The following is a 22,804-nucleotide window of genomic DNA, read 5'->3' on the forward strand; positions in this document are numbered from 1 at the left end:
GCGGGGGGGGCGGGGGGACATTACGGTGGGCGCTGCCGCCTCCGCTCCGCCCATCCCACCCCTGCCCCCGCGACATTTGCATGCCCCGCCCCTCTGCCCCCGCCCTCCCAGCGCGCGGGCCACCCATTGGCTGCCCGCCCGGGCTATGCAAATGTTCCGCGGCGGGGCGAGGCCAGCGGGGTGAAGGAGCGCGGCGGCGGCGCATCGAGCTGTAGCGGGCGCCTGGTTCGAGCCGTGGCCCCGCGCGCCCCGCCCCGCGCAGCCGCCGCCGCCGCCTCTCAGCTCCGCGCCCGCCGGCGGGTGCCTTTCCCCCGTCATGCTGTGGTGGCCGGTGCCGGCGTGAGAGGCGAGCGGCGGGTCCCGGCGGCCATGCGGGGCCTGGCGGGCTGGGTCGTGCTGGTGGCCCTGGGCGAGTGGCTGTGGGCGGGCGGCGTGGTGCCCCTGGCCGACTTCTACCCCTTCGGGCCGGCACAGGGCGACGCCGCCACGCGGAAGCAGGACGACGGCGGCTCCGAGCTGCGGCCCCTCTCTGTCCCCTTCCCCTTCTTCGGCGCGGGCCACACCGGCCTCTATGTGAGTACCGGGGGCTGGGGGGGCGGCCTCCCCCGGGGCCTCCCGTTTCATTTTATGTATTTTCATTGTTTTTAAAATACAGTCCTGCTTGGATGCGTCCAAGTGCATCGGAGTTTCCCCGGGGCTGTTGGGTGGTCCCCATGTAACTCGGAGCGTCAGCGGAATACCGGTGTGCTGACGGCGGAGGGGCGATGTGCCGGGGCTCGGAGGCACGCTGGCCATGCCGGAGCCCTGGCTTGGCGGCGCGGGGGCAGCCTCAGGGAGCGCAACAGGGGTCCCGGCCCTGGCGAGGGTCGCGGCCCCGCCGTGCTGGGGATGCCGGCTGAAGTGCTCGCCTGCAGCCGGGAGCCCCGAGCGCAGCCCTGGCTGGAGCCAGAAATTCCCTCGCCCGATGGGACTGGCCCAGCAGCGGGGTGCCGTGGGGGTCCCAGCGGCAGCGAGCAGGGCTGGGCGGGCGGGTGGGTGAGAGCTCGGAGCAGGCGTGTCGCGTCCCCCAGATGGCGGGTGTTCTGGGGAGGAGGTGGCGGGGCTCCGGGTGCCGTGCAGAATGAACACAGCTGCCCTTTGGGTTGTGTTGCAGCAGGCTCGGCTGGGCATTCAGCACATCCCGCTCCCTCTCCTCCCTGTGCCCGTCAGGATGGCTGGGCTTCTGGGGCCCCTGGCAGGGTGCTCCCTTGCAGCCCCCGAGCCACCTCAACTGCAGCCTGAGAACTCGAGTCACACCAGGACTGTCATGTCCCCCAAAAGTTAGAGAAGCAGCCTATCGTGTCCCCCATCAGGCAGAGGAGCAGCCCCGACTGCCTGGTTGTCCCCAGAGCATTTTGGGTGGTGCTGGCTCTGAACTCTTGCCTTTGCATCCTGGGGTGGAGTCCGTGCTCCCCCTGCCAGCTCCCACCTGGTGCAGTGAATCTTCCAGCATCCTTGTTCCTTCTCTTTTCCCTGGTTTGCTTGGGCTGACTGACAATCCAGACCTGGCTGGTGGAGGAGAGGGCTCAGTATCACCTCAATGCCGTCTCAGACTTGTGCGTCATCCCACCACCTGGGCTAAGCACAGGAGGTCCTTGGTCCTCTCCGGTGCCTTTCCCCTCCGCCCCCCAATAAAAGTTGCCATTGGGTGGGGGGGATGTGGGCTTGGGGCTTAAGCAACAGTGGGAAGATAGACGAGGCTGGGAGAAGCCAGGTGATGTGATGGCCATTCCATACTGGATCTGCAGCACAGTTCTGGGTCTTGGAGGGGCTGCAGGGGTCCAAAGGCAGTGCATCCCCCTGGCTCTGCAGCACCAGCTCGTGGGCTCCCAGCATGGAGGTCTGTGTGGCAGGGCTGCTCCTCCCTGGGGAGCCACTGTCCTGGGGGAGCTGGCACGGGGCTGTGCTCACCTGGAAACCTCTGTCCTCGAGGGCTGCCTTCAACCTCCCCCTCCTCCTTTGCAAAAACCAGCAACAATAAAAAAAGCCCTTCTTGGCTCCAGCTCTCTCCCATCTTGCTTTAATCAGGGGAAGAATGTTCCTCTGTGGACACTGTGGGGTTACGGAGGCTTTGGGAAACAGGAATCCTCTTCCCCTTAGTCACAGCAAGGACTGCCCTGTTGCATGGAGGGACTGGGGATCTTTCTCAGGGGCTGCATGGGACTTTCACAGTCCAATTGCCCCTGCCTGAGCATCCAGGCACCCTGGCTTCAGCGTGGCTCCTGGCAGGACACTGGCTCCTGGCTTCTTGTCAGCACGCAAGCGTGACACCACTGCCTGCCCCTGCCTGCTGTGTGCCAGGGCTGCGCTGTCTGCTTGAGAGCCTCTTGCCTGTACTGTGCCCTCCCTTTATCACCCTGCAGCCCAAGGGCTTGCCAGGCTGATGCTGCTGGTGCCAGGCGTTGCACGCCAGGGAGCTCAGCTGGGGGGCTGTATGCCTCTGCCTGTCCTGCTGTTGCTTGCAGGCAGCACTGTGGGCAGGGGACCGAAGCTGCTGGGAGCCTCCTGCCCCGCTGGGTTGCCACTGCAGCAGGGATCTCTTCCTGGGAACATGGGGCTGAAGGCGAGAGTGTTTCCCTTTGATCCCTGCCCCTTCGCTCCCTGCTCAGGCAGCAGTGCAGGCAGGGTTTTCCTCCCCTTCCTCGCTCCCACTGCATCCCTGAGCCAGGAGGCAGCACTACTGGCAGCAGCATCCATTGTGTCCAGCTTCCTTCCTTGGACTGAGGGCTGCCTCTGCTATGTGTCCCTGGGCTGGGCATCCCAGGACCTTAATTGCCCCAGTTAATTAGTGCTGGGGAGAGCTTGGAGCTTGCAGTATCTCACCCCGGGTGTCTGGCATCCCCCACTCTAATGAGAGCAGCCTGTCGAGGCCCAGACAGCACAGGGGGCTTTGGATGGGATGGTGGCACTTGGTTACCCGGGGACCTGTTAACTCGCTCAGACTGCTGCATACCGGTGGATGGCTTGCTGCCCAGCAAGACTCCCCCTGTCCTGGGCTGGCGGCTGTCTGGCATGGGTACGACCCCCTCTGCCAGGGGGATGGCAGCAATGCTCAGCCCTAGACCCCAGCCCTGCAGGCTGCATGTCAGCTGTAAGAGAGCAGGGAGCAAGCGAAACAGCCCCTTGTCCCTGCCAATAGAGCATCGGTGTGAGCTGGCCAAGTGTGCTGGGCGCTGTTTGTTTAAAGCACCGGGGCTGCTGCAGTTTTCTCAGCTGTTCCCCCTTTCCCTGGCCCGGCCGCGGCGGAGAACAGGGCTGGGTTTGTTCGTGTGGCTGCCTCCCCACAGCCGCACTCCAGCAAGCAAGTGGCTGAGGCAGGGGGCTGCGGGTGCCGGGGCACGTCTCCGCTTCCAAAGGCAGGAAGGGGAAGCGCTCCAATATTTGTGGAAAGCGGGGGGTGGTGGTGGGTGGTGGTGGTGGGAAGGAATGGTGAAATGGAAAGTGCCTTTAAAACATGGATTCCTGCCGGTGGCAGGAATCAGCTGTGGCAGCCCATTTCTTTCCCTCCCTCTCTGCAGGTGAACAACAATGGGATTATCTCATTCTTGAAGGAGGTCTCCCAGTTCACCCCGGTGGCCTTCCCCATCTCCAAGGACCGGCGTGTGGTGGCGGCTTTCTGGGCAGATGTGGATAACCGGCGGGCAGGCGATGTGTATTACCGGGAGAGCACTGAACAGCCCATCTTGGAGAGAGCAAGCAGGGACATCGCACAGTATTTCCCCGAGTTCCCGGGGTTTTCTGCGCAGTGGGTGTTCATTGCCACCTGGTACCGAGTGACCTTCTTTGGGGGCAGTTCATTTTCGCCGGTGAGTAGGTGGGGCAAAGCGGCCATTAGTTTAGGGGTAGGGTTTTTTTAAAAGGGGCATCCCACCAGAGCTTTGGTGCCTTTCATGGCAGTGGTGCTCCAGCTGCACATGGTATGGAGTTGTCAGTAGGGATAAGCCGACCCCAGTGGCTCTGTCACGACACCTTGCCGTGACAGAGCAGCGCTGAGCTGGCAAATCCAAACACTCCTCTTTGTGCCACGTGGAGGCTGCGTTCCCCTTCTTGGGCAGCAGCAGGACAGCATTTGCCTGCCTGCCTGTGCTGAGGAGTGGGTCGCATGTGGCGTTTGGTGACTTTTTTCCAGAGGCCAAATAACCATGTTTCCTCCCCATTTTTCCCATTCCCCTGGGAGGAGAATAGAGTTGTTCGGCTGGCTGGGGTGCTAGGCCAGGGGAATCGCAACACCTTAGGATTAAAAATAATTAAACCCAACTGCCTTTTCTAGCAGAGGAGGACTGGGGCTGAAAGAAACACTCCTTTGCTAAATGCTTTCGCCATTTTATTTTCTGACAAGTTCGCCTGCCTGCTCACTGCTTTCTTCCCCTCCCCGCTGCAGGTAAACACTTTCCAGATTGTCCTCATCACGGATGGCAAGCTGTCCTTCACCATCTTCAACTATGAGTCCATCACCTGGACCACGGGTATGCACGCCAGCAGTGGGGGGGACTTTGCCGGGCTCGGCGGCATCGCAGCACAGGTAAGCGGCAAACACAGCCCCTAGAGCGCCCAGGTAGCCTATTCGCCCTGCAAGTTTGCAGTTCCTGGTTTGGCTCCCTCTGCACTTTTTTTTTTTTTTTTTTTTTTTAAAAAAAAAGTTCTTAAATATCTGTGTGTGCTCTGGCTCCCAAAGCCGAGATCATACAGGGGGCTTTGTTGTCCTGAAACCACAGGTCTTTGCCTTGGCTGCTGCCTTGTAGTCCCTTTTCCTTCCTAACTTCAGCCTTTAAGAGCAGCTGCTATAGCCAGCATAGCTTTTGCTTGTATTTTTATTTAATCCTTGTGTGCGTTGTTGTGTTTAAGGGAAAAAAAGCCAACACCCACACCCGCAAAACCGCTAGTACCCGTTTGGATATGTGAATTTAGTGGCAGTTGATCTGTGCTTGGCCCCCTGCCTGCCAGCCTGCAGCAGGCAGGATGCTGCAGGTGGAGAGGAAGCAGATGGGTTTTGAATCCCAGGGGAGGGACCGTGCAGGCAGGGTGGCCACTTCACCCCCGTGCACCATCTGCTGTCCCAGCGTGTGGACAGGGCTGGGCGTTGGCTGGTGCTGTGTGGAATGGGACAGTTGGTCCGAGTGGTGCTGAGGGGCGAGAGACATGAGCCCTCAAGCTCCAGCCGCCTCCCTCTGTACACTAGTGATGTCTTGTTACCCTCTGCTGTTGTCCTCCCAGGCAGGTTTTAACGCTGGTGATGGAAAGCGCTACTTCAACATCCCTGGATCCCGCACCGATGACATCGCTGACGTGGAGATGACGACAAATGTGGGTATCCCCGGGCGCTGGGTGTTCAGAATCGATGATGCCCAGGTGCAAGTGGGGGGCTGCAGCAATACAAGTAAGAGGACAGCAGTTAGGTTTATTTAACTCCCAACCCAACCCCATACTGTTCTCCAGCCCCGTCTTTCCCTGCTTCAACCCCCACCTCCACGGGGTGGAGGAAACTGCTTGAAGGGCTTGGGGAGGGAGGGGAGGCAGCCATGGGGGGACTGTCCTCATTGCCTGCCGTGGTTGGGAATGGCACCCATGGGTGCCCTGGGGCTGGGAAGGGGCTGGGAGAGCAAATGGGGTGGGGAGGAAGACTTTTGAGATAAAAGAGCCTGCGGGGAGTGATTAGGGAGGCTGGGGAGGAGGTGATGGTGCCTAGGTGGGACCCCACTGGCAGGCAGGGCAGGGTGCAAGGGGCTGACACCCTTGGGGGATGCACATCTCCATAAGTCCTAGGAGGCTGGTGCCACCCTCCCCCACGGGGCCAGGGTGCCAGGGCTGAGCCACGCTCCCCACCCCAGGGGTCCTGACACCTTCCCCACGGAGCTGCTGGTCTCCCGTTCCTCGTCCCTGCTCCCCCCAGCCATCTTTTCCCACCTGTGATCTGCGCATGTCTCGCGTTACTGGTGGGTTTGCTGTACAGGGGCTCTGCCACCCCCTTTCCCTCTGTCTCGGGTGATAGGTGAAGGCACGTCATCTATGTCCCCTGGCTGGCAGGGCTGACCCTGTGCAGCCTCTCACCCTTGCACATGAGGAATAAAACTGCCCCCCTTGTCCCAGGGGAGCCTGTGAGGAGCAGACCCTGCCCCACCGTGAGGCAGGTGGCCCCCATGGGCTTCCCGAGCACCCCAGGGAGCTGGGCGGGCTCAGGGACAGACCCTGGCGCTGGTGTGGCTGGAAGGTGGTGGGTGAGCACTGCTGGGGCACAGGCTGACAGGGGGGCACTGCCTGTCCCCACAGCCTCTGTCTGCCTGACACTGCGGCCCTGCCTCAATGGGGGGAAGTGTATCGAGGACTGCATCACGGGGAACCCCTCCTACACCTGCTCCTGCCTGGCTGGCTTTACCGGGAAGAGGTGCCACGTCGGTGAGTGCCGGCCCCAAGCTCCCTCCCGGCGTTTTGCCATGGGGAGCAGGTCTCGCTGCTGGCATGACCGCTGTATGCTGGCAGTCTGTCTGTCCCTCAGGTTGTCCCTGTCCCTGCCCTGAGCGCTTGCCCCAACCTGGGGCTCTGTTTCAGATGTGGATGAGTGTCTCTCCCACCCATGTCAGAACGGAGCCACCTGCCTCAATGGTGCTGGCAGCTTCAGCTGCAGGTGCCCGCTGGGCTTCAGAGGTGCCAGCTGTGAGACTGGTGAGTGCAGGGCTGCCGGCACAGCAGGGCTGGCTCTCTGCCGCGCATGAAGAGCTGAGACCCCAGGCTCAGGGGGCACTGCTGCTCTTGGTGGGGGGCTCTTTGAGACCAGGGCTGCTGCGGCAGCTGCTGGGCTCGAGCAGTTTGCAACAGCCGTCTTGGATTTCAGCTTGCTGCAGGCAAAGGAAGCTTTGCTCTGGCCATGAGCCCTTCCTGCTGCTGGCAGCCCTCTCCGCTGAGGGCTCCGCTTAGCGCTGCTGCCAGCACTTCTTCCCACCACCACTCCCTCAGTGAGGAAAGCTGGCGATTAGTGCTTAAACAAGTCTCGGAGGCCCTGCTGTTGCAGGTGATGCTCTGGTCCCAAGCCCTTTGAAGCCAGTGGGGACTCTCCCAGTCCCTGGCAGAGGCCGTGGTGGCTGGTTTCCCCCTCCGCTGGCCTCCACCTGCTGGTGGAGGTGCCGCCAAAGCACTTGGCTCCCAGTGAGCCCCCGCGGTGGTGGAGATGGTGAGCAGGGAGTTGACTTTTGGGGAATGGAGGGAGGGAGAAACGCCCAGTGCAGCACGATGGCATCCAAGAGGCGCAGGGGGATCAAAGGGCTGAGCTGCCGAGGGAAGGGTTTTGGGAAGAGCCGTGCCTGGGGACATGGCTGTCTCCTGCTGGAGGGAGTGTTGATGGCTGTGAGCTGTGCTCTCTGCCCAGCCCTAGCATCACCCTGTGTGCAGACGATTCTGTGTGCTGGTCCTGTGCCTGAGTTGACACCCCCTCTTTTTTTTTTTTTTTTTTTTCTTGGTGTCCCGCTGTAGAAGAGTCTCCATGTGAGAGCAGGGTGTGCCAGAATGGCGGGAGGTGCCAGGTGGTGAATGGAACAGCAGAGTGCTTGTGCCAGCCAGGGTACACGGGTGCAGACTGCCAGACAGGTGGGTGGCAGGAGCAGCCATGGGTGGGGAGATGGTGGCGCTTCATGCCTTGACAAGCTGCCTTCCCACTGTGCTTCACTCCTGGCCAGAGTTTTGGGAGAGGAGCGCTCAATGTTGCCAGTGGTGCCGATTTTATTTATTTATTTTCTTCCCCTGCCTTCCCCGACTGTGGCTTTCTGCCTCCTGAGCATCGTTCAGGATGGGAGGCAGTGGGTGAACCGACAGCCCGGCAGTGCCTGCGTGTGGCCTGACAGCTTCTCCTGACCTCCCCTTGCAGAGGTGAATGAGTGTGAGTCCAGCCCGTGCCTGAACGGTGGGCACTGTGTTGACCTGGTCAATAACTACACTTGTATGTGCCTGGAGCCTTTCGTGGGACAGCGCTGTGAGACAGGTGCCTGCTTCTGCCTGCACCCCAGGACCACCCATGCCAGGGACTGTGTCCCCCATGCTCTGTTGGCTGTCACAGTCCCTCTCTCAGGGCCAGGCTGTGCTCATCACTTGCACGCTTGCTTTCCCTGCCCAGACTCGTCTTCCTGCGAGGACCGGAGCTGCCAGAACCGTCAGACATGCAACTACATCCGCCCCGGCCGCTACATCTGCACCTGCTCCCCAGGTTATTACGGCAACAACTGCCAGTACGGTGAGTGGAGACGCTCAGCTCAGCCCAGCCCAGGAGCTGGTTTTGGGGGAGCCAGGCAGCAAGAGGCAAATGGCTAAAAAGGTCAGCTGTAGGCACCGCCAAAAGCTGGCGGGCAGCTTATGCAGAGGGGTTGTGGTGCTGCTGAGATGGAGTTCATTCCAGTGGGTGCTCGGCAATGTCAGGGTCTCCAGCATGAAGCTAGGCTAGACTGGCTCTGCCCAGCCCCTGGGACAGGGGATGTTCCACCCTCAGGCCGGGATGGCTCTGGCTCAGCCTCCCCCTTCCCCACAGGTGGGCCCCGTGTGCCCGGTGCCTGCCTCTCCCACCCATGCCAGAATGCAGGCAGCTGCCTGGAGACGGAGCAGGGCTATGTCTGCGAATGCCAGCAGGGCTACACTGGGCAAGACTGTCGAGACAGTGAGTACTGGGGGGTGTCTCTGGGGGTGTGTGGCATCTCTAGGGGAGGCCTCGTGCTCCTGAGAAGGGGAAGCAGCAACCCCAGAGATCCTGTTCAGGGCTCCTGGACTAAACAGCGGGTCCATCCCACTGAAGGAGGCCATGCCTCGGGGGTTCATGGCTGCTGCCCACCTGAGCCCCTCCCATGGGTGGTATCTGGCAAGGCTGCTTGGCTGTCCCAGTCCCGCAAGCAGGAGGGTCCTGGGAAGCTCCCGTCTCCTGTCTTGCAGAGCTCTCAGAAGGCTGCGAGTGCCGCAACGGGGGCAGTTGTCTGGAAGGGAATGTTACCATCTGCCAGTGCCCACCTGGCTTTTTTGGTCTCCTCTGTGAATTCGGTAGGTGAAAGCTTCTTGTTCACTGTCGTTGCACCCTCTCTGGGATGCTTGAGCCAAGCAGGCTGCAGGCAAGCAAGGAGACTGTCTGTGCCTGAACCTACGACAGTACCGGGGGCACGCGCTAAATTTGAGCCTGGAAATACTGTCCCCTAGTGAGGAGGCAATGCTTCCATCTCCATCGCTCCCCCTTGAGACATGCATCTCCCAGCCCCTGGCCCCATCTTGGCTCCCCTGGGTAGGGAGGGAACCACAGTCTTTGTACACTTCCGCCCTGCAGCTTTGTGGGGCATCCAGGCTGGCCCTTGCCATTTGCACTGTCTGTGGTGTGGGGTACATAAGGTCCCTCCTGTCTCATCAGACCCTGCAAAGTTAGGAGACTCCTGTTTCTGGCCAGGCAGCTGGCTGGGTGTCTTCCTGCCACTGGCTGACGGAGGCTGGCGCTGGCCATGTGTTTGCAGAAGTCACCACCACACCGTGCAACATGAACACGCAGTGCCCGGATGGCGGGTATTGCATGGAGTATGGTGGGAGCTACCTCTGCGTCTGCCACACTGACTATGGCACCAACCACAGTAAGTTTCTCGTCCATGGGCATGCAGGACCATCCCCAGGGAAGGACACTTGGCAGGGGCTGGAAGGGCGAGCAGGGTTATAACCATCATCAGCCGGGGAACAGCCCTTGCACCCCTGGTTGTACGTGCTCGGTGATGCCCTGTGTGTTTGGCTTTGCAGCGATGCCATCCCCCTGCGACTCTGAGCCCTGCCTGAATGGGGGGTCCTGTGAGGTTCACGATGACTCGTACACCTGCGAATGTCCTCGAGGCTTCCTTGGCAAGCACTGTGAGAAAGGTATCCACATGGAGCTCCCTGCCAGCCCCAGGACCTGGCAGAGGGTGGGAGAAGAGCTTGGACCCTCGTGGGAGATGGGTGGCTGCTTGCTGAACTGCAGCTGGGAGTGTGTTATCCCATCCCATCCCATCCTGCAGGGTGGAGGGAGGATTGCATGGCTCCCTTCACAGTCCCTGACAGTCAGTCAGCCGATGTAGTTGTTGTGTTTCCTGCGCAACACCATCTGTGTTGGAGTTTTTACATGCCTGAGCTTCTGGCCTCAGGAGCAGCCACCTGTCCCGTGCCCCCTCCCCCGGCAGCCCTGGTGTGCATCTGCTGGGATGTTGTTTTGCAGTATTGCTGAGCCCAGGGCTGTGAGGCCCAGGTGTGCTCGGCTTTGCAACAGCAAGGGATTTGGCAGGCCGCTGGCAGGAGGAGGTGGCTCTCAGTGTGCCTGCAGCAGTGGGTGACCCCTGCTTTTGGCACTCTCTCTGCAGCCAAGCCACGGCTCTGCAGCACGGGGCCCTGTCGCAACGGGGGCACCTGCAGGGAGGCGGATGGCGAGTACCACTGCACCTGCCCTTACCGCTTCACCGGCAAGCACTGCGAGATTGGTACGGCCCCCTGGCCCCCACCCGGGGAGGAGAGGTGGCAGTTGTCCCACTCGCTTGTTCAGCTCCCGCCTACCCTCTGCCCCCAGGTAAGCCGGACCCCTGCGCTTCAGGGCCCTGCCAGAATGGGGGCACCTGCTTCCATTACATCGGCAAGTACAAGTGTGACTGTCCCCCAGGCTACGCCGGCCGGCACTGCGAGATTGGTGGGTGTAAGCAGGATGTGCCAGGGCTGGGGCTGCCTGGGGAGGGGATGGGACAGCTGGTAGAGCTGACAGCCATGGCAGCAGCAGGCGAGCCTCGCTGCTTGCTTTGAACCCCCCTCCCCGTAATTTGGAGTGCTTTGACTCTTCCTTGCTGGAGGGCAGGGCAGCACTGCTGGAGGGGGAAGAGGGGTGGCTCTGGTTCCTGGGCTCTGTCAGCTCTGCAGTTTGCTCCGCTTTCTTCTAGTGCCCTCCCCGTGCTTCCTTAGTCCCTGCGAGAATGGCGCTACTTGCGAGGACCTTGGCGGGAGCTATACTTGCACGTGCCCAGTGGGCTATGTAGGGAAGCACTGCCAGTCTGGTAAGGGCCTTGTGCTGCCCCTGCTAGCCAGGGGCTCAGGGTACTTCTGCAGGCCCCCCTCACCCCCCTGTCTCTCCCCAGAGGTTGACTGCGGTGTCCCCAGTGAGGTGAAGCATGCCCAGGCCTCTTTCAACTCCACCAGGGTGGGCTCGCTGGCTGAATACCAGTGTGAGCTGGGCTATGCCCTCAGCCAGCACAACCACCCACGCGTCTGCCACTTGCCAGGCATCTGGAGTGACCCCCCCAAATGTGATGGTGAGGAGTGGCCAAGCTCTGCGGTGATGTCCCAGTGGACTGTGGTCACAACCATGGCTTGGTGACCCCAGGACACATACTTTGGTCCTAACCCCACTGGGGACCCCTGCCCAGCATTCATAGCTCTCACCTTGTCTCTCCCCTGCCCAAATGCCTGCAGAGATTGATGAGTGCTGGTCCCAGCCCTGCCTGAATGGTGGCCAGTGCAAGGACCGCATCGCTGGCTTCCTGTGCCTGTGTGAGCCGGGTTACGTGGGCCACCGCTGCGAGTCAGGTGAGAGACTGTGCCAGGAATGCTTCGGGGCTGCCACAGGTGGCCATAGCAAACCCTGCTTCACCTGCCAGCCCCCGGGGAACAACCCCCACGGTCAGGAGCTGGGTTGCCTGCAGTTGCATGCACTGGCTTCGGTCCTCTGTCTGTGCTCAGATCAGTCTGTGGCAAGGGCTTCTCTCCAAGAGCTCCCAGCCAGCTGTGGGATGAGCCAGTGGGGAGATGCTGCTTCCGGTCGGGGCTGCAGGGGCAGGTGTGCTACTTGCGTCCTCCCACAAGCGGATGCTGTGTGGGCATCCCCCATCGCTGAGGGGGCAGTGGCTTCTGATGCATGCCAAGCCTGTGCAGACAAGCCCTTGATCTCGGGATCTGGGTAGGAAGTGCGCTGCATGGTTCCAAAGCTGTCAGCTAAGACCGGGGAGGAAATTCAACTTGAGGCTGCACATCTTTGGCTGCCCTGTGCTCCTGCTCCTGTGTATGCATGTGGTTGTGGTTGTGTGTGGGTGCTCATTGAAGGGGTAATGGGCAGCTTCAGGGCTGGTGGGACTCTGGCAGGCATCTCTAGCCCAGCTCCTCAGGGCCTGGCAGGGGACAGTGGTGACAGAAGGTGGGGTACCTGCCAGGGGTTAGAGGAGGGGACATGCTACAGGCACCCTATGGGACCTCTTGGCACAGTCCTACACTGCCAGGTGTCCCTGAGTGCATTTCCTCATGGCCAGCTCCCAACGCAGCCCCTGCGGAGGGGCAGGTGTGGGGCAGTGGGCTCCCAACGGCCCTAGGAGCAGGGCTGTTCCTGGCCAGCGGGCTTTGGGGTAGCAAGTGATGTGGGGAGGGTCTGCACCCTGTGGGAGAAGTGCTGCCTCTCTGAGCCCCCTGTCTCGGGCTGAGCTGGCACTCTTTCCTCCCATAACTCCCCAGATGTTGACGAATGCCATTCAGAACCCTGCAAGAATGGAGGGACCTGCCGGGACCTCCCTGGGTCTTTCGCTTGCTTCTGTCCTGAGGGCTTTGTGGGGACACAGTGTGAGACAGGTAGGGACCTGCCCTTACCAGGGTGGCAGGAGGCTGGGCTGTGGGCCGCAGCATGTGGCCAGGACTGGCACCGAACCAGGCAGCTGGTCAGCTCTTGGGGACCTTGAACCTGAGCCATTGCTCCATGTGCTTGGTGCCTCGTGCACCTCCTGGCCTCTGGTGCTGGGGGCAGAGCTGAAACCGATCCAGTGGGGAGGGAGCAAGGAACAAGGTGTCTGCTGGTGATGCCCTTTTGAAGGCATCCACCCCTTGCCAGGGGATGCGGTGACCGTGGCACTTGGGTGGGGTTCTGGGCCCAGATGGGCTGCACTGAGCCCCAGGCTGCATGTCTGTCCTGCTGCCCCCTCGGAGGGGCTGTTTCTGGCCTGCGGGGCTGGCTGCTGGCACGCTGGGGCCCCTGCTCACTGCTGGCCTCCCCCTGCCTCCAGAAGTGGACGCCTGTGAGTCGGGCCCTTGCCGAAATGGAGGGGAGTGTGAGAGCTATGGGGGCTCCTACCTCTGCGTATGCCCGGAGGGTTTCTTCGGCTACCACTGCGAGACAGGTGAGGCGGGCAGGGCAGCTCGGTGCTGGGCGGCCCCTGGGCCAGCCAGCACTGCTAACACCGCTGGGCCCGGCACCTCTCCCACAGCCAGCGACCCGTGCTTCTCCAGCCCCTGCGGGAGCAGAGGCTACTGCCTGCCCGGCAATGGCACCCACAGCTGCACCTGCAAAGTCAGCTACACAGGCAAGAGCTGCGAAAAAGGTAAAGGCCCTCATCAGCGGCACCAGGACATGGCATGGGGCTCGACACTGACCTGGCAGTGGCCACCACCTACATGGGGCTTGACGCCATCCGGGACCAGCAGCTCTCCTTGAGGCAGGCAGGGCTGGGGCCTTGTCTCCATGGGGGGCAGCCTGGGCCCCACCGATGCTGCAGGCAGGTGCTGGTGTGTTGAGCTGCTGCTGCAGGTGCCAGGCTTGGCATGAGGACACTGGGGACAGGTGTCCCTGGCCCCCAGCAGCGATGGCAATCCCTCGGATGCCCTCAGGAGGGGAGGCTGAGGCACCCGAGGGAAGCCTCTCATGGCCAGCACTGGCTTCTGTGTGGTCTTTGGCCTGTCTTGCTGGCGCCCCAATCCTGGCAGGTGGTGGCAAATGCCTGGCCACCGGTGCTGCTGGGTTGCAGTGGCGGGGAGCGCTGCTGGTGCCCTGACTCGTCCTGTGCCTGCCAGGCCTGTGGTAGCTGGTGCCTGCAGGGCTCCTGCTGGGCGCACTGAGGGAGAGAGAGCAAGGGCCCCATCTTCCATTGCTGCCGCTCTGCCTCTTGCTGCCGGGGTCTGTTCTCTAAAGATTCATGGCATTACCTCTCCCCTTTGCTTTTGCCCACACCCTGAAGAATTGCTGCCACCAACCTCATTAAAGGTGGAAAGGGTGGAGGACACTGGTGTATTGATTTCTTGGCACCCACCTGAGGACGCAGCTGCCAGGCAACTCATTGACGGCTACGCCGTGACGTACGTATCCCTCGACGGCTCTTACCGCAGGACAGATTTTGTGGACCGAAGTCGTTCTGCCCACCAATTGCGGGCACTAGCCTCCGGCAGAGCCTACAATATTTCTGTCTTTTCAGTCAAACGCAACGTGAACAACAAGAATGATATCAGCAGGCCCATCATGCTCACCACGCGCACTAGTGAGTAGTGTCCCAGGGGGACTCGCGGTTGTGAGCACATGCAGCCCCTGCAGTGCTGGGGCTTGTGCCTCTTCCTCCCCGCCGCCGGCTCCAGCCACAGCCCAGCCTGGTGTCAGACCCTGGTGGGTTTGGTGGCGCAGATCCTAAAATCCAGCTGGGAGTCTTTGGAAAGCGCTTGGCACAGAGGCTTGCTGTTCTCTCTGCTGTGAGTAAAAGGGGACCAAACCCCCCAAGGCTCACTGGGCCCCTGCCCAGGGGCTGGTAAGGGAGCCGGCAGCGGGGACCGCTCCCAGATCCTGTTCATCAAAGCCAGGCTGCGCCCACCACACCAGTTACTTCTTGACACTGGACCTGGGGTAGCACACATCCCTGGTGCTGTGGGGCTGAGCTGGAGGAAGCCCCGGTGCTGGGTAGCGGGGCCCCATGGGCAAGTCATCCCTGCATCCTGCCCAGCCTGGTGTGGGGGTGTGCCAGGGTGGGCAAGGGCTGGCAGGACCTCTGCTCCACAGGTGGAGGGCAGGAGGCTTGGTGAGGCCTCCGGGGGCAGGGCACGAGCAGGTGGCACAGCTGAGGTTCTGGTTCTGCGTTCTAGGGCAGGTGGATGTAGAAATGGAGCACAAACTGAGAATGGAGGGGATTAGACCTAGAAAAGTGCCCTCTGAAGAGAGAAGGGGGTGGTGGGAGAAGCCCCTGGGCCAGATCCCCCCCCCCCCCCCAGCAGGCTGCGGCTGAGTGAGGGCTGGGGGAGAAGGCAATGGTGACACTGGGCAGGGCAAGGGCCTATGCCCCCAGCCACAGTCTTGGGAGGCCCTGAGCCGGGGCCAGAGGCAGTGAGATCTGGGCTCGGGATGGCAGCCTGGGCTGTGCGGTGGGCTCAGGGCCAGGGCCAGGCACTGCAGTCCCTTTGGAGCTGGTAGCAGGGGGTTGGAGCCAGTCCACTGAGGACGGTCCCAATGGTGCCGTGGGTGGCATGAGGCCTTGTAGGCAGGCAGACAGGTGTGCATCCCACCTGCCCGCACCCCTGCTCCCGGACAGTGGTATAGGGGGTGTGAGTTTGGTGGGGTAGGTGGTGCTGAGCTGTTCCCACTGGGGAAGCGGATGCAAAGGGACAGGCAGGACCCACCTTGCAGGGGCATGGGGAAGGGACAGGGTGACCCACAGTGACCAGTGGTTGACCACAGACTTCTGTACTTGCTCTGGCCAGGACCGCGTCCGGTGGAAGGCTTTGAGATCACAAACGTGACGGCCAGCGCCATCACGGTGCAGTGGGCTCTCCACCGGGTCAAGCACTCCACTGTCAGTAGGGTGCGTGTCTCCATCCACCAGCCAGGAGACCTGGCAGACCACACCGTGGAGCTGAACAGCAGCGTGGCCAAGTACACCTTCCTGTGAGTGGGGCAGCAGGCGGGTGCTGGGCCAGGTGGCCCTCTGAGGCTGCCCAGCCTCACCCCTTCCCACCCTGCCTTCCTCTCCTGCAGGGACCTGCAGCCAGGAGAGAGGTACATTGTCCATGTCACGACACTGAGCGGCCTGGGGACAGAAGACCACCCCTCAGAGAGCCTGGCCACAGCCCCCTTCCATGTGTGGACGAGTGAGTGGGGTTGCCTTCGCTGCCCCCGTGCCATGGCAGGGGCCCAGGGGTTTAGCAGGCGCAGGGCAGGTGCGGCTCAAGGCCAGCAGGAAAGCTGCAGGGAGGGGGAGCTGCAAGGGCAGGCAGCCCGTCTGGCCAGCACGGCGGGCAGGAGGCACGCAGGCAGGAAGGGCAGCGGCGTGTCCTCCCTTGCCAGATGCTGTTTGCTGCTGAAGACCGGCATGAGCTCAGCCCCACGTGGGGCGCACACGGGCCTGACTCATCCCTTGCTGTAAGGCAGGTGGAGGACAGGGACCGGAGCTGGGGGTTCGCCTGCCCGCCCAGCGCCGAGCATCCTCCGGGCACATCGCGTGGCTGGAGCCGAGCCGAGGGCTGGCTGGGGCGTGGCTAGGCAAGCTGGGGGCGTGGCTTGCTTGTAAAGCGGTGTGTGGGCGAGCCGGGCAGTCACCGTTCAAGGACACCAGTGCTGACCCTTTCTCTCCCCTCCTCCTGCCTGCCCCAGGGCCTCTCCCCCCGCAAAACCTCACTGCCTCCCGCGTCACTGCCACCTCCGTGTCCATGGCATGGGAGCAGCCGCCCGCCGGTGCCGTGGAGGGGTACATCATCAATGTTACCACTGCTCAGAGTGTGAAGAGCCGCTATGTGCCCAACGGGAAGCTTGTGTCCTACACAGTGCGGGACCTGCTCCCTGGGCAGCGGTACCGCCTGTCCGTGACAGCTGTGCAGAACACGGAGCAAGGCCAAGTGCACAGTGAGCCCATCCACCTCTATGTCGCCACCTGTGAGTGCCTAGCTTGCCAGGGCTGGGGTGGTGCCGGTTTGCTGCAGCATGAGAGATTGACTGGCTAGCAGAGAATCAGGGCAGGGCGTAGGAAACCAGTTGACCAACAGAATAATGAGTCCGCGGGGACCTGCTGCCCCAGAAGCAGGTGCCTGCAGCAGGCTGCGGGGGCAGGACACAAGTCCCCTGCAAAGGGAGGTGGGGGGTGGCGGGGTTCCACCTCTGTTAGCAGAGGGCAGATGCAGAGTTACAGCTCAGTGGTGCTTCACGGGGACAGGCACTTGCAGCCCAGGTGTGTGGAGAGTGTGCATAGGTCCCCAGACAGCCCTAAAAGGCAGCCTGGGGATGAGGGGAGAGGCAGAGAGTTGCATTGCTGTGCTGACTTGGGGCCTGCTCCCTGCTAAGCCTAATAATTTGGTCTGCAGTGCAGAGGGATGGGGCTCCAGAGAGACGGTGGAGCCAAACTGGACACCCCCGGGTCCTGCGCAACAGGCTGCCCCCAGCTTTCCTACCTGAACTGCGCTTGCTAGCAGATCATGACACAGCTGAGGAGCCCTCATCAGCCCCCAGGTAGGCACTGCTCCATCACTCCTGGTTCTTCCACTAGCACTTGGCCCAGGCACTGGGCTGAGCACAGCCCCTTTTTCCAGCTCCCCTGTCTGGGCGCGCACAGGGTCAAGCCATGCTCCTGCTGGGTTGCAGCCTCTTGCCCACCTGCTGGGGTCCTGAGCCAGGCAGGCCCTTGCCCGGTGAGCAGGCCCCCTCATGTTGCCCACAGCTGAGCCTACAGTGCTTGCACCAAAGCCTGATGCCACCAGCGAGTGCTTTATCCAACTGCTTCCAGCCATAGCACATGGGGTGGCTGTGGCCTGGGGAACCTGCAGTGCCCTGTACCCTCATGGCTCTCCTATCCCAGGTTCACCGAGCTGGTGGATGGCAGAGGGAGGATCAGCGCCAGGTTCAGCACTACGCTGGGCAAATCCATCACTGTGAAGACGCGTAAGAGCTCTGCTGCCTTTCTGGCCCGTTCCTGTCACCCAGTGCCATCTGTTAGGCCTCCCCCCAGGGACAGGGTGGCAGCTGGGCAGGCTGCTGTAGGGCTGGGGGAGCCATAGGGGAGGGCAGAGCCCTCCGATCTCTCCCTGGGCAAACAAACCTCTGCCCTGCTTCTAGACCCTTGCCCAGGGACAGGGGTAACGCACAGCTGGTTGGGGAGCCCAGCTCTTGCTGATGGGAGGCAGTGCTGGCTGCAGCAGCGGCTGGCCTTCTTCCCTGCCAGCAGCTGCAGGAGCCCAGGCAGTGACCCTGCAGCCCTCCAGTACAGCCCCTGCCTGCCCAGCAGCCTGACACCCCCATGCCCCCAGCCCCCAGCCCCAAGCACAGCCTCGCAATCGAGGAGAGCACCTGGACAAGAAGCCCCTTGCTGGCACAGGCCCAGTCCCCTATTTGTCATCCCCAGAATACCAGGGATGCAAGTGCCGGCCCGAGATATATCCTACCAGGCCTGGGACCCCCACCTCCACCGTGGGGTGGGGAGGGGGCCAGCACACCTGATGGCAGCTTGCTGCACATCTCTCTTCTGCCCCTGCCTCCGCAGGGTTCCATGTCCCACAGATGCCCAGGAAGGGCAGGGTGGTCACCCTAATTCTATGGGGTGCCAACGGGGAAGGGCTAAACCACCGCCTGAGGCCTGACCAGCCCCCTTGTGCTGCGAGCAGGCTGAATCCCATCAGAGGGGCAGTCTTTGGATCTGGCCCCAGCTGGATGTGACATTTGACCCTCTTGTTTCCCAGAGCCGGAGGCTCCAGTGAAGCTGGAGAATGTGGAGGTGTCCAGCCAGGGCAGTCTGGCACTGCAGCTGCACAAGGCAAAGAGCAAGAGTAAGTCCAGAGGGAGCCACAGGAGCAGCAGGGACTCAGCTGAGGCCCCACAAGCAGGCAGGGCGTTTGGCACCAGCCTGCCCTCTTTGTTGCTGCCCTTTTGGGAGATGCACAAGGGTCACACAGTGTGGTCCCCAGGAGCACCCTCGTATGCCAGGGGGTGGGTAGGGCTGTGTCCTGGCCCCAGGGTCTGACAGCCATATGTGGTTTGCAGGTGAGGGGCAGAACTGCTCCACGAACCCCTGCAGGAACGGAGGCACCTGCAGCAGAAATGCTGAGTCCTACCACTGTGACTGCCGCACAGGATTCAAGGGCCGGCTCTGTGAGCTGGGTGAGTGCTGCACTGCTGCTGGAGGGCTGAGCTCCCTCCGGCAGGTGGATGGCATGTGCCCAGCCTGGCAGCAATCCCAGCCACAGATCCTGCAGGGTGCAGGTCAAGGAGTACACCCTGTCAGCACCCAGCTCATCCTGGCCGAGGGGCTCCCACCATGCCTAGGCTCCACTAGAGAGGGCTGGGCTCTGCCGGCTGCAGAGAGAGGGGCTGGGCTCTGCTCTTGCCAGTTGAGGCAGATCTGGGAGTGCAGGTCTGCTCCCCGCTCCTGGCCAAGCCCTCTGCCTCTGCCAGGCTCGTGTCCTGCCCACTATAGTGAGGCTGGGGGCTCTGCTGCTGCCAGCGGGTCAGCTCTGTTGAGCCTAGCCCTCCAGGAGAGCAGAGGGGAAGCTGGGGGGACTTACCAGCCCCTTGCCACAGGACACAGGCAGGCAGGGCCAGAGATGGGCTTGTTGATAGCTCCCCTCTCCTATTCCCCAAGCAGCTTGCAAGAACGTGCCACACTCGTGCACACGGCTGTACTCGGAAACCAAGTCATTCCCCGTGTGGGAAGGAGGCACCTGCCACTACTTGTGAGTACTGCCTGCGGGTTGTGCTCCCCCCTTCCTCTTGTGGTCAGAGCCAGGGATGTCTCCCTGCAGCTCGACTCTGGGGAGGGGAGAGCATGCGTGAGGCTGTCTCAGACTCTGGCTGGCAGCTGCCAGGTGGCTGCAGCTGCCCCCTCCCCAGCACAGGCTGAGCCACCTCATGTGCCCTCGAGCCCCCGGGGCTGCCCTGCCAGCTGCGTGTCAGGGCAGGGTGCTGCTGAAATGACAGCCCCGTAGCAGTGTTAGCCACCTACGTGACAGCAAGTTTGGATTTTGTGTGTGTGACCCCCAGGCAGCAGCAGATCCCCTGCCTACTGCCTCCCCATCTGCAAGCAGAGGGCCAGGGCCAGCCCTCCTGCAGCATCAGAGCATGGGGGCCTCTGCTCTGAGCCCTGCCCCTCCCCAGCCTTCCCGTGATGGAGGCGCAGGGGCCTGGCTATGTGCTGCCAGCCCTCAAACACAGCAGGCTCAGCCCCATTCCTACTAAGGCTGGCTACCACAGTCTGGAAGGAAATGGAGGAGGCCCCCAGACTCCCACCTTGCACTTATAAAAGCAAATCTGTCCCCGTTATTCCCTAGAACTCACCTCTGTGTGTGTGTAGGTACAGGAGAGTCTACAAGGTACACCAGGACATCTGCTACAAGGAGAGCTGTGCGAGCACCAGTTCTGAGAAGACAACCAGCAGGTATGGCTGGCAGCGGCAGCGTACTGAGTGCACTGTCCTGTGGCCAGGGATGGGAGGATGCAGCTTGGCAGTGTCACCCCACACACGAAGGGGTGCTTAGGCTGGGGGCGGACTGCAAGCACCCTGTGCAGAGCAGAGCATGAGGAGCGCATGACCGTGGCTTAGATGTTGGCTCAGCATGCCCTCCCTCCCTGTGAGCACTGGCTGATGGTGCTCTCCTCCCTTCTCTTTCAGAAAACCAAGCAACAGTCACACACTGAAGAAGCCGTAGAGTAAGTACCTGCTCCAGGCTCTCCTCAGCTGCAGGCAGGGGCAGTTCCTGCCTGTGGCTGTGCGCATCTCTGTGCAGGGAGCTGGGGAGGAGGCTGGAGGCCAGAGCACAGCCCAGGCTCATGCTGCCACGTTGAGGGCGTGCAGGGGCTCTCCAGCTGCTGTGCTTGTCAGGCTTGGGCATGCAGCTGATGGCTCCTGGTCACAGCTGGGTTGGAGGAGTAGGGGCGATGCTATGCTTCCCTGCAGCTCTGCAGCCCCATGAACAAGTGATTTCTGCACAAAAAGGGCCCAAGCATTGCCTGCCTGAGCAAGGCAAAGGCTGGAACTCCGGAGGGGGCAGGTCCCCTTCTCCCAGCCTGAGACGGGTGCAGAGGGTGGGAAGAGGCAGCAGTGGGGAACTCTGCACATCAGCTCATTCTCCTCCTGCTCCTTCACAGGGTTCAAAGCAGTAGAAGCTTCATCTTTCCACATCTAAGGGCTTTTTAAAACACCAGGAAGATCAGATCTGCTCACTGGGTTGAACACAGCAGGGGAACCTTCTTGCCTGGCATCAGCCTCTCCCTCTCCTCCAGCCCGTTAGGCACATGCAGCTGGATCGGCACGCCAAGCAGCAGTCCCTTCCCTCCGCCGGACCAGCACTGCCTTTGCTCTGGCTTGCCTTACTCTGGCCGCCTCTCTGCCCCCGAGGAGCTGAGCACCAGTGTACTGCAGCAGCCCCCTGAGGGTCCAGCCCCACTTGGTCCCTCCCAGCCACTCTGCACAAGTGACAGGCTCCCAGCTCTGCTCAGGCATCAGCGGGGCTGACCCCAGCTCCCTGCCAACAGCATCTGTACCAACCTGTTTCTGTAATCCAAGGTTATAAATTACCTATAACCCCCAAATACAACAGATACAACAAATATAATGTAGACCAAAAAGCCTTAGCTATCACCTGGAAGGTGGCCCACAACAGTCTGGTTGGAGAAGACCTTCCCTATGTAGATGGACTTGGAAATGGTGAACAGCCCCCCTGAGCAGTGAAGTGTGGGCAGTGGGGGCACGTCCCTGTCTCCTCTGCTCTAGTGGGGCACGTTTGGGCAGCTTCTACTGCCTGCCTTTTCTTCTTTGCTTTGTAAACAATCCCTGGTTTTAACCAAACTTCCAGCTCGGAAAGCAATATAGCACCTAGAAAGAATTTTAAAAGCGATGTGTAGGGTGAAGTTCATCAGCTGAGGTGTAACACCATGCTTGTTCTGACACTAATCACCTCCAAGCCAGTGCAGGGCACATCATGGGCTCAGTGAGGAAGCGAGCTCTGTTGCCATCCTGTTTGCATTCCCTGTGGCACCATGTGGTGCTGAGGTGCCAGCACTGTTTGTGGAGGAGAGAATCGGCATGCACACGGTGGCTGTCCAACAGCTGTGGCAGGGCAGACAAGGAAAAAGTGTAGCTTAGAAACATTCCTAGTTTTTGTGAGTTTGTATGACAACACTAGTTAAGCATAGATTTGTGTATTAATGTACACAGTGTATATTATAAATTAATATCTACCAGAGATATATTGTAGTTATGGTATAGAGTGTTATTTCCCCAGCAGTGTGGGGGGCATCCTCACGGGGCAGCCTTCCCCTCCTGCGAGCATCGCAGAGCGCTTTGTTGTTCAGCCACGCATGTTGAGCTGCAGCTCAGAAGATGCTCTTGGAGCAGAACAGGTGCAGGAGCTTTGGGGAGCAGCCTGACAGTGCTTGTCCCAGAGAAGCAGCTGCCAAGGCATCTGGCAGCAGCCTGGGAGCGGCAGGGACAATGTGAAGCCACAACCAGCAGGCCGGTGCAATGCTCCCTTCCTGCGCAGGCTCTAGCTCTTCTCCCAGAGGAGAGCTAGAGTCCCAGATGGTGACACACGCCTCGTTTTCCTCCAAGGCTGCCTGACCCTGCTCCAGCCCCCTGCCGCAAGGGCACAGGAAGAAACTAGCCCTTGCCTGGAAGAGCAGGGTGAGGGGAAAGCCAGAACAGCCTCTGCTATCCACAGGGGAGGGGAGGTTTGGGGGCTGCAGGTTTGCACCCCTGCCTTGGCAGCCACAAGGCCAGCGCCAACGCGGGCTGTGAAGGTGGACGCAGCCCTGCCACAGGACAGCGCTGGGTCAGTGCCACCCCCAGACCAGTCAGTGCTGCTGGAGGGCCTGTCCCTGCAGCCATGGGATGCGTGGCTCTGCTGCGAGCCCGCACAGCAGCCTGCTGCCTCCCTCCCGGCCCACCACCAGCACAGCATGTAATGCAGCCAGAGGGTTTTAACCTAGCCTTGGAAATTAATTAGTTATTTTGGTTTGGTTTTGTTTGTTTGTTGGTTGTTTTTTTTTAAATAAAAACACTTCATGGAAACTGGATATTTTTTAAAGTACTTGGTCAATGAGGAG

The 22,804-nt window shown here is 61.3% G+C and overlaps 1 protein-coding gene across 7 annotated transcripts; it reads left to right on the forward strand.

Annotated features, from left to right (window-relative positions):
• The first annotated feature begins 246 nt into the window (after window positions 1-246).
• On the forward strand, window positions 247-22,774 carry SNED1 (sushi, nidogen and EGF like domains 1). Of its 7 annotated transcripts, none has more exons than XM_027801088.2 (33): window positions 247-573; window positions 3,558-3,845; window positions 4,421-4,561; window positions 5,254-5,416; window positions 6,307-6,432; window positions 6,586-6,699; window positions 7,504-7,617; window positions 7,895-8,008; window positions 8,141-8,257; window positions 8,549-8,674; window positions 8,944-9,048; window positions 9,507-9,620; window positions 9,781-9,897; window positions 10,374-10,490; window positions 10,577-10,693; window positions 10,938-11,051; window positions 11,133-11,306; window positions 11,467-11,580; window positions 12,496-12,609; window positions 13,038-13,151; window positions 13,239-13,352; window positions 13,986-14,282; window positions 15,487-15,670; window positions 15,761-15,873; window positions 16,376-16,654; window positions 17,080-17,224; window positions 17,571-17,653; window positions 18,448-18,534; window positions 18,749-18,865; window positions 19,350-19,437; window positions 20,055-20,138; window positions 20,373-20,410; window positions 20,849-22,774. In XM_027801088.2, the coding sequence occupies exons 1-32, from the start codon at window positions 370-372 to the stop codon at window positions 20,407-20,409; spliced, it is 4,335 nt and encodes a 1,444-aa protein (XP_027656889.2). In that variant the 5' UTR covers window positions 247-369; the 3' UTR covers window position 20,410; window positions 20,849-22,774. The 7 variants fall into 7 exon arrangements, with proteins under 7 accessions (XP_027656889.2, XP_055579727.1, XP_055579723.1 ...); XM_055723752.1 differs by having other exon boundaries at window positions 14,220-14,282; window positions 19,347-19,437; XM_055723748.1 differs by lacking the exon at window positions 19,350-19,437.
• The last annotated feature ends 30 nt before the right edge of the window (window positions 22,775-22,804 follow it).

This window comes from Falco cherrug, chromosome 11, assembly GCF_023634085.1.
Source record: "Falco cherrug isolate bFalChe1 chromosome 11, bFalChe1.pri, whole genome shotgun sequence".
Taxonomy (NCBI): Eukaryota; Metazoa; Chordata; class Aves; order Falconiformes; family Falconidae; genus Falco; species Falco cherrug.

Excerpts from the sequence above, each read along its gene's own strand:
- SNED1 (XM_027801088.2), top strand. The coding sequence starts at position 370 with ATGCGGGGCCTGGCGGGCTGGGTCGTGCTGGTGGCCCTGGGCGAGTGG. Across the intron at positions 15,874-16,375 it reads CCCCTTCCATGTGTGGACGA|GGCCTCTCCCCCCGCAAAAC; the intron begins GTGAGTGGGGTT and ends TGCCTGCCCCAG. Across the intron at positions 20,139-20,372 it reads TCTGAGAAGACAACCAGCAG|AAAACCAAGCAACAGTCACA; the intron begins GTATGGCTGGCA and ends CTTCTCTTTCAG.